Source organism: Balaenoptera borealis (assembly GCF_965194805.1).
Source record: "Balaenoptera borealis genome assembly, chromosome: 19".
In the NCBI taxonomy this organism is placed as follows: domain Eukaryota; kingdom Metazoa; phylum Chordata; class Mammalia; order Artiodactyla; family Balaenopteridae; genus Balaenoptera; species Balaenoptera borealis.
This window is the reverse complement of record NC_138878.1, coordinates 4,269,151-4,286,852: the sequence shown is the minus strand read 5'-3', so window position 1 is coordinate 4,286,852 and position 17,702 is coordinate 4,269,151. Positions and strand designations below refer to the sequence as shown.

General features: G+C 48.4%; 1 protein-coding gene across 1 annotated transcript in view; it reads left to right on the top strand.

The window, feature by feature from the left end:
- Window positions 1-17,702, top strand: part of USP10 (ubiquitin specific peptidase 10) — a gene marked incomplete at its 5' end in the record, with an annotated part of 72,687 nt that overhangs the window by 52,561 nt on the left and 2,424 nt on the right. Inside the window, 9 exon segments of the mRNA XM_082366864.1 lie at window positions 3,793-3,884; window positions 4,384-4,493; window positions 4,907-4,962; window positions 5,195-5,298; window positions 7,656-7,755; window positions 8,548-8,725; window positions 11,299-11,464; window positions 14,395-14,539; window positions 15,825-15,890. Coding sequence (XP_082222990.1) covers window positions 3,793-3,884; window positions 4,384-4,493; window positions 4,907-4,962; window positions 5,195-5,298; window positions 7,656-7,755; window positions 8,548-8,725; window positions 11,299-11,464; window positions 14,395-14,539; window positions 15,825-15,890 — 1,017 coding nt within the window.

Here is a 17,702-nt window from a genome sequence, read left to right as displayed (position 1 = left end):
CAGTAACAGGAGTGGAGATTGTTTACAGGGATTAGCGTTGTCTTTGCACAGGTGCTGCTCGACTGGGTGGTAGAAGAGGAGCAGAGCACGGTGGGCTCCGTCAGACGTTCGCGTCTGGCTCAGTTTGTGGTCATTGAAATTCTTCAGGGGGAGGAACGCTCAATGTACAGTGTGTTATAACACTGAACATTTAAATTGTGTGGATGTTTGGTTTTTAAGAGAAAATCTTAGGCAATAAGATATTTAATCTTAATTTTTTACAACCTTTCATTCCTTTTGAAATGCGACTTTATTAATATACTGTATACTCACAAAATATTCAAAACTTAATTTTAAGGAATTGAAGCAAACATTTCTTTTTGGAGAACTGAAAAGTGTTGGTTCTCTCAAACTCTTTTTTAAAATATAAATTTATTTATTTATGTATTTATTTTTGGCTGCGTTGGGTCTTCGTTGCTGTGCGCGGGCTTTCTCTAGTTGCGGGTGAGCGGGGGCTATTCTTCGTTGCGGTGCGCAGGCTTCTCATTGCGGTGGCTTCTCTTGTTGCGGAGCGCGGGCTTTAGGCGTGTGGGCTTCAGTAGTTGTGGCACACAGGCTCAGTAGTTGTGGCTCGTGGGCTCTAGAGCGCAGGCTCAATAGTTGTGGCGCATGGGCCTAGTTGCTCCGCGGCATGTGGGATCTTCCTGGACCAGGGCTCGAACCCACGTCCGCTGCACTGGCAGGCGGATTCTTAACCACTGCACCACCAGGGAAGCCCCTTGCTTCCCCTTTGAGAGTGGAGTTGGCCTGTCATAAATGATTGTTTTTAGTTTAACAAGATATGCATCCAAAGCACTTTTGACTACGTATAAACATATTTTTGAGTCCGTTAAAACAGATGCATGGAAGGGAAGTTTCAGATGCATGCCTGCCCCTGATCATTTTCTTTCTGTTTTCCTTCAGTGTCTGTATTGAACAGGAATTGATATTGTCAAGCCACTTCCCCTCCCACCTTCACCCCTGCCCCCAACCCCGGGAGACTTTGCTTCCAGTATCATCAAGAAAATTGAGGTTGCTATTTCATTTCTTTCCCCACCGTAAACTGTGGTGAGTCTGCCCTTCCCTAGCTCCTTCCCTCTTGCGATCCTGGGAGCCCCTTAGTGACCCCCTTCTGCCTACTCCTCAACCAGGCTCCTGGCCAAGGGAGACTGCACGAGTGGTCTCCACTCTTGCTTTCCTCCTTGAGGCCCTCGAACGTGCTTCTGCTTCCACTGCTGATTCCAGCTGCCCTATCCTTCTAGATCACCATTACGGAGTCTCCTTAGCCTGTCAGTTGGATGTGGGTGGTGCTTAGGGTTCCGCTTCTGAGCCACTGCTGTCAGAACGTACGGTTCAGGCCCCGAGCTGCAGGGTCCCGTGTGTGTTTGTGTGTGTGAGTGGAGATATGTTACTGGCTGGTCTGTGAGTGTCAGTGTACTGTGTACTGGTGTCTTCCGCGTACCTTTTTATCTGAGCCTCTAAAACTCTTAAAACTGAACTCCTTATTTCATCACTGCCCAAAACAGGAAAGAACCCGCTTGTCCTGTTGCATCTCTCCTCTGGGTGGAAGGCACCGTCACCCCAAGCTGGAGACGTTCTCCGGGTACCATTTGCTGTCACGGGCCCCTGGCCCCTGAGGCTTCTCCAGTTCTTGGGTGGGCCGGGCCTCCCCTCCACTGCCCCCACCCAGCTTAGCCTGCACCGTGTGGGCCCTTCTTGCCTGGTCTGCAGACCCTGCTACAGCAGGACCGCCACTCAGTCCTCTCTGCACCTGCAGGTCCTGGTGCCCAGGCAAGGCTTAGCCAACTGCAGCGTGTCGTTTATCAGAGGCCCTTGTGTTAGGAAGGCAGTTGGTTTTGAGTTGTATGATTATGTGAAAGCTTAATATTGTTTTTAGATATAAAAATACTATGGCAAAGATTCACAGGTGTCTTGATGGAGCGTTCATTTGGGACTGATGCTTGTTTGAAAATGCACAGATATTTTGCAGAGTAACTATATGAAATAATTGCCATTCTGTGGCACACATTGGAAATTCTGGGCTTTTGTGATAAAATGGCTCAAAGACGGATGTAAAAATCCCCTGTGAGAAGAAGATCTTCAGCTTGTGGGGAAAAGTTAGTATCAGAAACCTTAGAGTAAAGGATCTTAAAGCAGAGTCTGTTGTCTACTGAGAGCAAAGAGCCCGGCTTCTGGGACCCAGGCTCGTATGTCAGCTCAGTCATGTGCCCTGCACCAGTTCCCTAACCCCTCTGGACCTCAGTTTTGTCACCTGTGAAATGGGGATGATAATGGTGTCTCTTTGACAGGGTTGTTAGGCCGATTATGAATAATACAGATGGAGCTCCTAGCGGTGTCTGTGCTGGGTGTCAGTCACGTGGGCGTGTGGTTCAGTTCTGTACCTGATCTGTTCCTCCGCGAAGGCCCAGCGCTGTGCCCCGTAGTGAGAGAGACAAGAGGACCTTGGCAAGCTTAGTCTAACTGAACAGATTCCATGGGTTCTCTTGAGTCGCTTATGTTTCACTTTTTAATAAATGGGAAAATTATTCTCTGTGCTTCCTCAGTTAGAGGCCAGAGGGCATTTACCCTCACAGGAGAGAGGGAGGGAGTGTGTGTGTTGACATTAGAATCTTGCAAATTAATTTCTTCATTTAATTCTTAAGTCTGACATCTGCCAGTGCAAATGTTTTTAGGAAAAAAAGGCTTCTTTTGTTTGAGTGAGTGATGCTTTGGGCGGGTGCTGATATCAAATGCGTGCTCCCTAGTACACAGTCTAAAAGTTACGGGAGGGGCTGTGTCGTGTGGCCGCACGTCACGGATTTGGGTACCGACTGTGCTGCCTGGCTCCTGTGAGGTCACAGGCAGGCGAGTTAACCTTGAGCCTCTGTTTCCTTTTGGTGGAAGCGGGATGGTTGGTGGTACTCTGGGATCCCTGAGGATTAAGTGCAGCGAGTTAACATGGTAAGTTGTAACGCGCTTGCCAAGAGTAGAAGGTAGCCAAAAATTGTGGCTGTCACTGTTAAAGCATTCGTAAGGGACGTGGGGAGACCTTGTCATAACACATTTCTAAAAAGAAAAAGGGCCAGTTACTTACCAATATTTAAAGCATTCTTTTGTAAAGATGGCATTCACAGCTATTTTAAGACTACGGCGAAGAGTGATGTCAAAAGGTGAATCTGAGGATAACGAAGCTTATTTCTAAATGGAATAAGGGATTTTAGTGTTCTGAATGGGACTTCTGATGGAAATACAGTTCAGTTAGTAGGAGATAATTGCCCCTAAAAGAGGGATCACCACTTGCTGAACAGTCACCGAACACCCACTGTGATGTGCTGGGTATCCAGAGGTGAATGAGACGGGTCCTGCACGTAAACAAACGCCTTTCTGGATGGTGTCTGAGGACCACACGATCAAGGAGGCCTGCCCAGCTGTCAGTGTTAAAAGAGCCTGTATCTTTTTTAAGTCTGTTCCCTAATACTGTGATATAGTTTTTTAAGCCCTTTCTGTTTCTTATTAAAACAGTCCTTGTGCTCCCTAGCGATATTACCACGGGAAGATAAATAAATGTCATCAGTGTTTGGGGGGAAATATTTTTGAACATTTTAATCATTAAATAATTACATGATGTTGAACGGAACGAAGCTGTAACACAGCCTGCCTTCCCTTTGGATGTGACGTGTGCTCTGTTGAAGGGGGTCCCCTTCCCAGAGTAGAGCGTGAGAGTTGTTCATGAGATGCCATTAACGTCTTCACTGTGCTTCTTCCCTCTTTCAGAGTTACTGGAGAACGTAACCCTGATTCATAAACCAGTGTCATTGCAACCCCGCGGGCTGATCAATAAAGGAAACTGGTGCTACATTAATGCTGTATCCTTCTCAGAGGCTGTCCCCAAGGCTGGCTTTCTGCAGCTTTCTCTTCCTTGGGCACATTCGACTTAGTTCCGCTTCTGTGGGGTGTCTACCCCACATTTTGAATCCAAAACCTCGGTTCCTTACTGCCTATTAACTGGGCTATTCGTGACCAAAAAGAGAGAGATGATTTGTTGACCTGTGACTGACAGAATCAGGCAAGTTTCTCATGAAAATGGTCCTGAATAACAGGGCAGAGTGACCACTTAAACTGGAAGTCCTGTGTTAATCGAGTTGATTATCTTGGTCGAATCCAGTTCTTATTTATAAACTACTTGGATACCACAAGGCAGTTTTCCCCGGGATTATTTGGTTTATTCCCTTTTGTGTTTACATATCTAAGTCGTTCAGTGTCCTTGGCTTGCTTAGTTTTATATGCTCTTGTGTTTTACGTGCCTTTCCACAATTTGGAGCATTGGTTTTATTTCCTTTACGCTTCCTTACTGCCGTCATTTAGACACTGCAGGCATTGGTTGCTTGCCCTCCGATGTATCACCTGATGAAGTTCATTCCTCTGTATTCAAAAGTGCAAAGGCCTTGTACATCCACACCCATGATAGATAGCTTGTAAGTAAGCTGCTGAAAATGTGTTCAGGGGTGGGCTTTTCCCCCTCTGATAATTAGATTCAAATAGCAAAGTTCTTGATTTCCTGCAAATGAATCCTGTCATTCTGTTATTTTTTAAATGTGCTGTTCATGATTTTCTATGGAAGTTAACCAGAAATGGAATTGGAACATTGTTTATCTGTGTTCTTTAGATTCAGTTGAATAAATTTTAGTGTTTACCAAATTATATCACTTGAAATATACCAAAAACTTATGTAGAAAAGATTTACGAGCTCACTAGCTATTATAGCATTGGTTATCTAAAGTTTGCTATTTTCATACTAGGTAACATTCTACTTAGCCATCAAGGCTTTTTAGTTAATAGTATGTATTTTTAAAAAAATGTACTAAACATTTTTTCCCCCCGTGTCTAGTGTTCGGCTAATGAATGAGTTTACTAATATGCCAGTACCTCCAAAACCCAGACAAGGTGAGTAGAAATGAGGGTTCTGATGCCATTACATTTTGGGAGTTATGAAGTCAGGTGACTGAGTTTGAGAAATTCAGGTTTGCTGGAAAGAAAATGTCTCTTTACTTGGAGGTTGCTACACCTATACTATTCTCAACATTGGGCGGGTGTTGGGGGGAGTTTTGATGCTTATGCCTTTAGTCATTTTAAGACTTCTTCAGTTGTAAAAATCTGTGTCCTGTTTCCATTGCAGCTCTTGGGGATAAAATCGTGAGGGATATCCGCCCTGGAGCTGCCTTTGAACCCACGTATATTTATAGACTTCTGACAGTTATCAAGTCGAGCCTGTCTGAAAAGGTTGGGACTGCCATTGCGTAGCCAGTGTGAAGCTTGTGCCTTTCCTGTTGCGTATTCAGTGCTTGCCCTCTGCTTGCCGTGTGGCGATTAAGTGGGCGTTCAGTGGATCTAGGCTTGCTCTGGAGTGAGTTGCTAGGATGAATTAGAGTGTGGGATGATAATGATGGTAATCAGAGACAACTCGTGTCATTTACTGTGACCAACCACTGCTGTAAGTTCGTTCCATCCGTTAACTTACTTAACCCTGTGAATAAAGTGTGATTATTTATCCAATTATCCATTTGAGAAAAGTGAAGTCATTGTCCAAGGTCACAGCTAAGACGTGGCAGAGCCTGGCAGCCGAGTTAGCTCCTTCACGTCCACGCGGACTGCCCTGCTGCAGGGGTGGGGCCATCGGGCCAGGAACAACATTCAAGAGTGCTGCATCTTCTCCACGCTCCCTCCGGGCCTTCGTTTTTAATCATACACTTTGCTGCTGAAGGCGTGGGGCCAAGGGCCACGGAGGTCTTGTAAAGGGCCCTGACGGTGTTCAGGGTAAATCAGGGGCACCCTTTTGCACAGTTCACCGGAGCATGTTTTTCCTCCCCGACAGAGTTCGTGATGAGTCAGTACAAGCAATTGAAATGATGCTAGAAAAGGGGAATTCTTTAGGAAATATTCAAGAAAATTGTGTTAAAACTGACTAATATTGTTTGCAGCCCCTTTGTTTCGAAGAAGAGGGAATACTCAGGGCACTGCAGCAGCATACCACCAGGGGCTCTTCATGTGCCCATGGCGTAGCCTTTGGTGTTAAGCTCAGGATTTGGGGGTGTTGCTAGTGTTAGGAAGGCGGGCATGGAGTAAACGGTGCCCTCTGCTTCAAAGAGCGCCTCGCCCAGTAGGGGAGTTAGATCTATCATCTGAGGAAGCAAACAAGACAAGTACTAAGACAGATGAGTGTACAGATGCTTTAGAAGCCAGGGGCGGGCCCCCAGCTCGGGGAGCAGAGGTAAAGCGCAGGATGCTTCTCGTGGCTGAGCAGCGCTGAGATCCTGCAGCTTCGAAGTTACATGACTTCCGGCTTGCTGGGGTCTGCAGGACCACCCTCAGGGTTGGGGATTTCGCTAGAAGGTCTCACGGGCCTCAGGAGCCGTTACCCGCAGTTCGGATTCAGTACAGCCCAAGGACACAAAGCAAAATCAGCACAGAGTAAAGACTCGGGCAGCGTCTGCAGGAAACCTCGAGACTCCTCTCCGGGTGTCGGCACACAGGACTCGCTCGGTTCCTCCCACATCAGACGGTGGCAGCCGTGTGGCTTGTGGTCCCCCAGGGAGACTCCTCAGCAGCTCGGCGTCCAAGGCTTTTGCTCGGGGCTGCTCACATAGGCACCCCCTGCCTCGCGCAGACTCCGGCCCAGACTGGCGGGGGGAAAGCCAGTGCTCGGCACAAACCACACTGTTTGCACAGTTCGGCACGCTCCCTTTTCAGTTCTTGGAATGGTGGGAACCCTCCTGAAATCCAAGTTCCCAGATGCCAGCCAAGGACCAACCCAGCGAGCAGGCCTTTCCCAGCACTGTTAACTCTTTTCTGCGTCTTGGGCTGTGCCAGCCTCTGCCCTTTCCCACAGACACACTCACACCAAACAGCCCCGTCCACAGCTACAGTTCCATTGGAGCAAACAGGTCTACTCAGAGACCGCAAGCAGAAGAATTTGCAGATCCTTGGAACACTCACGCCGTTACGCTCCAAAGAATGAAATATGAACCAATCATGATAAGTTATATAATCAGATGAAACCAATGTAAGATTATACAGCTAGTGTGTGACCATACTGTGTGATTCATCTGCAAATGGTTGTGCTGATGTGTGTTTGTAAAGCAGGCAGCTAAGTCTTTAAATCAATAGAGTTTTTCACGTATAATTTGGGTCCTTTCTCCTATGGTTGCCCATCATCAAAAATAAAAGGAGACATACAGGGCTGCTAATTTTACAACTTGCAGTGTGAATGGTAACCCCTGGGGTTGTGCATTCTATTTCGTTTAAACAAAAAAGCAACTTATAACTTTTTTATTATAAAGGTAACGTATACTCATTGTAGAAAATTTCAAAAATACAGAAAAGCAAAATTAAAAAGAAATCCCTGTTCTGTTGCTTAGAGATAGATATTTAATCCTCCCCCGCTCATACACCCAGTCTTCCCCACTTCACACATCTTAACTGTCCAAAGAAAAATTCGTGTGATTTTTGGGAAGCACTTCATGTTAAATCTTACTGAAAATTTAAGAGAAGGCATAGTTTGTATATGCAGGTAACACATTCCGTGCAGGCCTTGAAGAGTAATCGGTTAAGATTAACGTGACCCTGTTTGACCTTCTCAGGGTCGACAAGAAGATGCCGAGGAGTACTTAGGCTTCATTCTAAACGGACTTCATGAGGAAATGCTGAACCTGAAGAAACTTCTCTCACCGAATAACGAAAGTAGGTTATGGTGTGCTTGCTACAGAATTGTGTAGAACGTTTTCTTAGGAATCATTCTTAAACAAATGCTATGTATATGCTCATATAATAAGTTGCCTTTCCCCCCAACAGTCATTCACCCTTCAGAAATCACTTATTTACTCATTAAGATAACTAGTTACTTTTACATTGCTTATTATGTACCATTGAGAATGTTGTGTTTGTATATTTCAAATAGATAAATGTATTTCCAGAACCTCTGCTTTTTCCCCTTCAATTTGTAATTAGGAAAATGATTACATCTAGAGAAAAACTGAAAGAATAGGTTGGTTACCTGCATAACCACTGGATTCCACAGTTGCTACCGTGTCGTCCTTACTGATCTCTCTTTCTACTTCCCCAGCCCCCCCCCCCACGACATTTTTCCCCAAGGGATTCAAAATCAAGTTGCAGATGGCAGTTTAGTTCACCCCAAATGGTAAAGCACGGGTTCCCTGAGATAGGGATGGCTCTCCCACGTGACCCGAGTCCCTTCGCACGTGACGGAGTCCGGCTGCAGTTACGCAGCGGAGTCGGTGTCCCCGTCCCACCTGAGTTCTCCAGGTGCCCCACGGCACCTTCTGCCGCCGGTCACACCAGCAGGGAGCTGCTGTAGCATCGCACACATTGCTTTTGTCCTCAGTGCAGAATACACCCTGATCTCACCTTAAAGCTCCAGTTGACAAATCTGTGTAGGTGGTTTATGTAGAACTTTTATTTTTATTTTTTGCTCTTTGTGTAAATAGTAGCCTAAGCAGACTGTCTACTTTTCAGAACTTACTGTTTCCAATGGACCCAGAAGCCACTCAGTGAACGAAGACGAGCAGGAAGAACCAGGCGAAGGAAGTGAGGACGAATGGGAGCAAGTGGGCCCCCGAAACAAGACTTCGGTCACTCGCCAGGCGGATTTTGTTCAGACCCCCATCACTGGCATTTTTGGTGGCCACATCAGGTTTTATGCTTTTCTGGAATAATTTAGCATTTGCCTTTTTCAGGGTTTTGTCATTTTGCTGGAGGGGGGAGGTGTAAGATTTGCCCTAAGCAGTCTGGGACTGAATGGTTTGCCTTTGCACTCTGTGCCCGCTCTGTTCTTGGACCTCCTGCCGGCCCCACGGCCCTCATACGACCCACGGTGGGTTCCTGCAGAGGGCGCTGCCCCCGCCTGTCTGCCAGGGGCTCCTCACCCCTCAGCGACACTGACATTCCCTCCGTGCAGCTGCTCACAGCCGGGTAGGAAGAGAAAGACAAGTTAATGGAAATACATGTTTTGTTAAGAGAAGAAATTCATGTATCTGATTGGAGGAATTGTAGGCACGGGAGCCAGGTGAGCTCGGAAGCTGAGAGAGTGCAGAGGGAGATGCTTTTACACAGAGGAGGACACGTGGCCTTCTGGAGTACCTGGGCACCTCCCCTGCCCCAGTTCCCTCAAACCAGCTGCCCTTTGCTCATTCATGGAGTCCTTCTGGAAGGTTTTTACTTATTTACGTTAGAGCCGTTCAGTACCACCATTATGTGGAATTCAGTAGAACTTGCACTGACTCCGAGGACCTCCTTACTCATCCAGAGTCTGAAAGGACCGCATTATAGCATGATTTCCTTCTGAAGACCTTACAGCTTCACCTACAGGAGTGTTTTTGGTTTTTTTAGTGAGCCTCTTAGCCTTTCGTCGTCCCAAAACAAGAAGTAACACCCTTTTCAAGGCATCGAAAGTCAGTTCAGTCTCTCTGCTCTAAAACAGCTTAGGTTGAGCACCTTTCAACAGGCTAATGAAAACCTCAGAGATGTGCCCGACCCCCTCCCAAGCTGGTCACACGACACTGAACACGTCATTTCTGTGCCCTCGCTGTGAGCTAGACTCTGCAGGCCCCTTTCTGTTTTGGAGTCTCGTGTCAGCCTCCCGACACCCAGCCCCACCACTATGGCTGCAACTTGCTTTCGCCAGATGCAGATCCTCGGGAGGCGCCCTTCTGGGAGTGGGAAGCGGGGCTCCAGTTTGGTGACAGGCGGTGAGGGGAGGCTGTCTGCGCCCTTAACTCTTTGTTAGCCGAGCAGCCTGATGTTGTCCCCCTCGGGGTGCTCACTGAGGGTGGGGGAGGGACGAGGGCACGGCCCAGTGGCTGTGACACGAGGGCTCCGTGTTTGTGGGGAGGCACAGCAACCGGATTGCAAGGCCACGAAGATCCCAAGTGTGTTTGAGAATAAGCAGTGGGAAAAACCAGAATCCAATTTGGAAATTTCTAGCTTGCCCCAGATGACTCTTCATCGCCCTGTAGCCTCAGCCTCTGTGGGCTCTTTGCGTTGAAATTGGGTGTTGATTTTTTTTTTTTTTTTTTAAACTAGAAAGCAAAGATACAGAACTACTTATAACTTAGGAGCTGCTTTTGTGTGTGTAGTAGGCACCATTAAGCGTGATTGTTAATGGTGTGTGGCCTGCGGGATCTTAGTTCCCTGACCAGGGATCGAACCCGGGCCCCTAGCAGTGGAAGCATGGAATCCTAACCCCTGGACCACCAGGGACTCCCAAGCATTATTCTTTATTCAGACCAACTGAAAGGTTTTCTCCTAAAATTCAAGCTCTTGGGGGTTTTCCAGTTACCCCAGAAAGACCAGCACCTTTCTCCACCGTGTCCACCCTTTTGGTAAAGTCCAGGCCCATTACTGCTGTTCCCACTGTCCCTCTCTGGAACCAAGGGAACGGCCGCCCCCTCAAGGCTTCGTTCTCACAGGGAGCCTGGAGGTGCTTCCCGTGCTGTGCGTCGGGAAAACAGTGTGTGCGACGGAAAGCGGGCCAGAGAGCCGCTCACCTGCCCTTCGCAGCAGTCTACCTGCCCACCCCTCTTATTCGTGTATAAACTGGGGCGCTCAGACTGCAGCGAGAGAATCCCACGTTGGACTCCTGGAACTTCTCCTTGCTGACGCTACGTGAGACGTGGGCCCAACACAGATTTTTACTCAGAAAAACTTGGACAAGGAAAAATGAAATGAAAACCCAGCTAAGGAAGCAAGGCTCAGCTGGCAGCCTCCTCCTTGAGGGTGGCGGTCACCTTCCTGTCGCACACACCCTGCTCCCCTCCCTTTGTAAAGTCGTTTTCATAGGGGGAATGCTATCCAAATCATTCTGTTTACCTCGGGGTTTCCTCTTTTTTATTACAACAGGCTGTGACGCCTGAGAGGATAAAAAGTGTCAGCATTTTGACTCTGGGAAGATCGTCACCTTTGCTAACCTGTGCATTAAATAAAGTGGAGGGGAGGCATTTGGAAGGTGAAATAGGTCTTCTTCCAGAGCTACTCAGCTGGGAAAATTTTCAGCTGGTGGATTGAGTTGCTAGAAATTCTTTCGAGGTGGTATTGAGTGGAATTATTTTAAAATGCTTCAGTGTGTTTTTAGCATTTCTGTTCTCTCTGGTCTTCTGGCAGTGATACTGAATAACCTCGCTTGCAGCGTTTGTTCCTCTTGTCCTGCTGGATGACCTCAGGGAGAGTGGGAAGGCGAGCTCTTAGATGTGGTGTGTTTTCCACTTTCAGGTCTGTGGTTTACCAGCAGAGTTCAAAAGAATCTGCCACCCTGCAGCCGTTCTTCACGCTGCAGCTGGATATCCAGTCGGACAAGATACGCACCGTCCAGGATGCGTTGGAAAGCCTGGTGGCAAGAGAGTCTGTCCAGGGTTATACCACCAAAACCAAACAAGAGGTACGTTCACAGTTGGTCTTGGACCTTTATCTGGGGGCCCTCTGGGGTGGGCGAAAGAGCACAGACTCTGGAATGAGGAGAAGTGGGTTTGAGCTCTGCCTCTCAAATCGGTTGCTTAACTTTTTTTTTGGACTGAAAGCTTCCACATTCTGAGAATGAAATGGTTGAAACAGATGATCCTCCCAACTTCCCTTGGCTCTAAGTCATGAAATACAGGTCACGGTCTTTGGGGTTATTTATTCTGAGCTGTGTTTCATTTGCTGGCCATCCAGTCATGGCACCGTAGAGTGAATACCACCTCTGACAAAGGCCGATAGCTCCTTCAGATTCCTGATACCATAGAGCACAATTTCATGAGATAGTTAGGATATAAAAGATGTTCTAAAAGATGTTCTAATCTGGTTTGCATTTGATTGTAGATCTTCAAGGACGTTGAAAAATAGAAAGTAATTGTTGTGGTGCCTATTACTCTTTGATCTGAAAAAAAGATAGAGTCTTGAGTCTTTCAGTGTTCAGGAGTCAAGAGGAAGCGTGTCAGCTCCGTCGAGAGAGGCGATAGTTCTCTGCTCTCTGAGGGCTTGTTAGCTGCTGGCCGTCCAGATGCGCCGGTTGGGCCCGACTTCTCCGCAGTGGAGCCGCCGGTTGGGCCCGACTTCTCCGCAGTGGAGCCGCCGGTTGGGCCCGACTTCTCCGCAGTGGAGCCGCCGGTTGGGCCCGACTTCTCCGCAGTGGAGCGTGCCTTCTCCGTTATGTATCCTAGGTCGTGGCTGTGCATTCATAGAAGTGTGTTGGGGAGATGAATGTAGACTAGCTAGGGCGGTGCTTTCTTGAACAGTTAGAGTATTCCTGTGAGGCCTGATTTCAGTAGCCGTGTGTGATGGCTACAGGGTAAGCCAGCACAGCCCGGCGTAGGAAACCTGCCAACACCTCATGGGGCCAAGGGCCCTGCCCTTGCCTCGCAGCTCGGGCTCCATCCACGTGAAGAGGAGCAAAGGCGGGGTGTGGAGAGCTTCCGTCCGTCTGCTGCGGGTTGGTCAAGCCAGCCTCTCGGGGTATCTGCAGAAGTTAGGCCTAGCCCTCCCCCATGTTTTCTAATTGCTTCTCATGGACAGTTGTGTTCAGAAAGTAAAAGTGGTAGGAGCCGGAAGAGAATCCCGGCAGTTTTTCCTTAGAGAAGCGGTGGAACTTAATGGGAGAGAGAGAGCGGGTGCTTGTTCTCGGGAGGCCGGGTCGTGTACTGGCTGTGGGACTGTCCACCTGCTCGTCTGGGGCAGCCGTGACTCCAGAGGTGGACTCGCCATCCCGGCCCCTCCCCACTGGAGCCGCCGATCCCGCTGGGGAGGCGGGCAGCCTTTCCCTGCGCTCCCAGGAGAGCCCTCTGGGGATATGTCTCTTTTCCTCGTTGGCGCCTGCTGCACTTAAACTGCTGTTTGGGCAGAGGTGGGTGGGGCGTGATGACTGAGGTAGCGGTGGCTGTGGTTGTTGGCCTGGGGTCAGAGGAGGGTGAGGAAAAGGTGATGGATTCTAGATGGCAGGTGTGGAGGAAGGAGTCACGGAAGAAGTGGCATCTCGGTGGAGCCTTGAAGACGGCAGAGAAGGCTGCTGGCCGTTCTCGCTCCATGGCGGTGGAAGCAGGTGTCTGAGGAAGGAGCTTGTACAGCGAGTCTGTGAAGAGCAAGTAACACATTTTCTGGAATGTGATTTTTTGATTTACTTTTCGAAGTACCTACTTTAATCTTACTAGGTTTTTAGGTCAAAAGTTGTTTTTCTGTGGGAACACAGAAAGGAAGATTGTGGGAAAATATGATTATACAAAATACTAGCTAAATAAAAAAGGTCTGGTTTTGTTGGGTGTTAGAAAGTGGCTCAGTTTCTCTGGAAACCCGGAACACTCAGTTAAGGATTTGAGATTAGCCCCTTAACGAACAGAATCGCGGGTCACTAGCACTGAGAAACCATCCCAGAGGTACTTTAGTCTGACTATCATTTTACAAGTGAGGAAGCTGGAGTCTTACATCGTCATCGCTGGTTTTGACTGTGGAACTGGAGTCACGCTTTTCTTCACTCACAATTCTTGTTGTATGTGAGACACTGGACTGCAGAGACTCAATGGGAATGTCGAGGTGATCGGGCTGTTTCCATGCCTGGGACCTCAGTCTGGGTGGGAAGACGGGCCGGAAAGGGTCTGCAACCCTAATAAACCAGGCGGCGGTGACCGCTAGGCTCGCTCCAGGTACCTTCAGCCAGATACGCGTGTAGTCCTCCGAAAGCTTTCTGGGTGTTTATTATATGCCGCTGTCTTTTGGATTGTTACGTGGACAAGTATTTCTAACGAAAGTATTCTCCGTCTAAATACCAGAAGCGTCAACACGTTTGTAGATACAGAGAACAGTACATAAAGGGGTTAAGTTTGCTTGTGAAGATGCATTTTAATAAAAAGCAGCGTTCAGTAGACCGTGCAAGTTCATAAGGGGCATTTTGAGTTGATAAAAGCGGAACTGTTATAAAACCAATGGTTACACTAAATAGCTTTAGAGTTATTTAGAGCGTCTAATTCAAGAAACACATTGGCTTCAGCTTTATCGCTACTGTGAGAGTTATTAAAAAATAAGTTAATACATATGTAATTCAAGGTATTACTAAGTTAGCATCTAAATTTTTATGCCAATTTAATGCCCTAGGACAGAGGTTCTTAACTTGGCTCAGGGACCTTTGGCACCCCCTGCAGTTGTGTCTGTAGAGATATATGCATTTTTCTAAGAAGAAGGTCAGTACCTCTCAAAAGATCCCATTAGATTCTCAGAAGATCCTGTGACTCAGGGAGCTTTGAGAAGCACTGCCCCGGAACATCTGAGTCTTGGAGCGGGACGTGGTGTGGTGTCTGCCGCTCGGAGTAAGATGGCGTTTCCCGTGTGCTTTGTGTGTCTCAGGTTGAGATCAGTCGAAGGGTGACTCTGGAAAAGCTCCCTCCTGTCCTCGTGCTGCACCTGAAACGGTTTGTTTACGAGAAGACAGGTGGATGTCAGAAGCTTATCAAAAATATTGAATATCCTGTGGACTTGGAAATTAGTAAAGGTAACGACTCTATAAGGCAAAAGCGTTTATGATGACGGTACTCTGGAAATCAGCCAGCTTCTTGATGCTTCAGCATCTTCTGTGTCATGTCAGGATTCAGAAGCTCTCTTTCATGACTTTTTTGTTTTAAATTTCTTGACTGTTAATAGACCTTTAGGTTAAAATTTCTTACTAAAATGGCCTTTTAAAAATAAAGGCAAAAATAAATAAACCATATGAAAATATTACTAGGTGAGAAAAATACTAAATATAAAAAGTTTATGGGTCAGTGGTAGAAAACACTTTTCCTTATGCTAAGTATTAACAGCTGCGTGGAGCAGCCAGCTGATTGGCTTTTTAGTGGACGGGGAGTGTTCCCCCTGCCCTCCAGCGGCAGGGACCCCGGCCTTAGAGCTGCAGCCCCAGCCCCGGGTCTCCGCCAGGTCTCCGGGGCTTGGCAGCTTGGGTACATCGTGGTGAAAGCACCTAGTTGTCTTGCTGAAAGTGAGCTTGAAGGAAAACTTTCCTGGAAAGCTTCAGAATTTGTGAGAAATGTTCTGTGCAAACATGAAGTTCGATCAGGAGCGTCACGAGCTAGAGGTGACTCTCGAAGTGTCCGGGTGCCTGGAGAACAGAAGAGAGGACATGGGGCGTCGTCCCTGGTCTCCTGGAGGAGCAGACTGCCGTCCTCCTCCTTCCTTCCTCCCCACGCTGCCCGGCACTGGCACCTGCCGGGCAGCGGGCCTGGGGTCACCATCGCTTCACCTGCACCCCAGGCACGTTGCATTTCCTTCCCCCTAAGATTCGGACTCTGGCTCTCAGCCCTGTTCTCACGAGTTGCCGCCTTCGGCTGATAGGTTTGCCTCCTGTGCCAGTTCATGGTCCGTTTGAGGACCAGAAAGGGGAAGAAACGCCAGCCGAAAATCATCTTACTGTTTATTGGAGTTTTGTGGTCTGACTCACGTGTAAAACATTTTAAACCTTAGGCTTTTCAGGGCTGCTTTGCTTTTGTTTTTTTTCTTTCCCATTTTTTAGAATATCTGCTTGTAAGGGGTTTCTAGCATGAGCTAGAGGCTCAGTATATGCCCCTGTCCTCTGATGGGTGGGTTCTGGTGACGTCCGTTATCACCCTGCAGCTGGTCTTCCTCACTGCTCAGTTTTTATGCAAATGAGGGGATGGAGTTCTGTTTGGTCTCCCTGGTCCACTGGGTGGGTTACTTGAATGGAGGCTGCTGTTTGCCCCTTTCTGGGAGCTCTGTGTGTCAGCGCTTTTATAGATTAAAGCTCTTGATATTTTGTTTTTCAGAACTGCTCTCTCCAGGGGTTAAAAATAAGAATTTTAAATGCCACAGAACCTATAGGCTATTTGCAGGTAAGTAAATTTGTACAACATTTTCCTATTAAAGCAATGATGAAAAGGTTTATACCCAGGCGCAGTTTTGTTGTAATGCCACTTAACGTAGAGAGTAGATTATTGGTATCCCTGTGGACTTTATAAGTCCGGAAATCATTTGAAAATGTGCGTTTTACCTAAAATTTGGTGTGTTTGGAGTTTGACAGAATATTCTCTTGGCTCTAAAGCTCAGCCCAACGTGAGACGTCGTTTAACACGAGTGTCTCTGTCTTGGAGCCGGAGGTGTGGGGTTGCCAGGCTGGGAGCCCTCCCTGCTGCGGCCGTAGTGCCTGTAGGAGTGGGTGCTGAGGCGTGGCCCCAGCCAGGCTAGGGGAGCACGGGCTCTTCAGCCGCCCACGACCTCCTGCCCGCCCCCTGCAGAGCTCCCCGCAGAGCCCGTCCGTCTTCTCCGCCTCCTGTCCTTCCATCCTTCTTTCTCTTTTACAGCCCGAGTCTTTTATGCCTTTGAGGGCTTACGTGTCTTTTAAGAGTTGCTGGTTGCAACAATCGTGTTTGCTTTTCTGTCCGTTTTTATTAGAATTTTCTAGCTGCTCTCCCACCGCTCCTTTGGTGTTGCCTTTGGTGAGCCTGTCTGTAATGACTGTTGTTTATTGGCCCTCACATGGTCATTGAGCATTTTCACTGGATACCTTCTGTGTAGTATCTCATTTAGTCCTTGCAGTGTCCTGAGAGGTACGTGGTGCTGTCCTCATTTTGTAAAAGGACAAACTGAAACTCGTGGAGGAACGCTGGCCGCTCTGTGCCCTTAAGTGGCAGAGCAGAGCTTCCCACTCCTGCCCTCGGTCCACCCCTGAGCTCTTGGCATGTTGGATTGGGCCCTGGTCGGTGGGTGGGTCGGGTGCCAGGTTAGAAGGTGTTGGGCCCGGTTGGCCCTTTCTTCCCACCAGGACCTGCTCCCTCTGACTCGCTCTTCTCCCCGGAGGTGGCTGATGACGGCCTCACCCCAGCCTGCTGGGACCTGGTGGGCAACGCACTCCGGGGTGTAGCCACCCTCCCCATGACCTGCCTTGGGCTGGAAGCTCGGAGGCCTCTCTGTGGGCTTCCTCTGAGACCAGAGGGCCCCCGGGGTCCAACCTGGCTCCCGGGGGTTTGGTACTGAGGTCCCAGGTTGATGACGTGTTTCTCCGAGTCTCCCTGCAGCCTCCCTTGGGGCCCTGTCAGGGCAAGGTGATGATCAAGGGCAGGGTTAGCAAGTCTTGTCTCCTGGTCAGGGGGCCCTGGTGTGAGTGCACCCCTACCCCTCCCGCCCGCCCCGGCCCGGGGCTGCTTCTGGCGTCGCTCTCGCCTGCACCCCTGAATCCTCATGTGAGCCTTCTAATCTCAGAAATACGGTCACCGGATTGGTTGCAGTTTTCTGTAAACTGTGAGTAAAGAGGTACTTTTAAAAATGGTTTTGATTGCGGGACAAAACGAGTTAGTATAGTGCGTGAGCTTTTGGAAAACTCTCATTCTCAGCTCTGCTTCTGTGACGCGGGCTTGCTGCGCGTCTGTGACACATCACCACGTTAGGTACAAGTCTGCTGCTTGAGAAACCTGAATACGGGTAGAGCGCTTCTCTTCTGAATATTTAAAATGAAGTGTCGTAGAGGAAATGCAAATCAGTTAAACCCACAGGTCCTTTAAATCCTACTGATCTGGTCACTTTAAAAAAACCAAAACCAAGTCTGGTAGGTCTTAGAGGTGAAAATCCAGGACAGACGCCCCACAGCTGGATTTGGGGTCAGGGGCATGCTGGTGTCGGGGTTCCCCTTGCCCTGCGGCAGCCTCTCC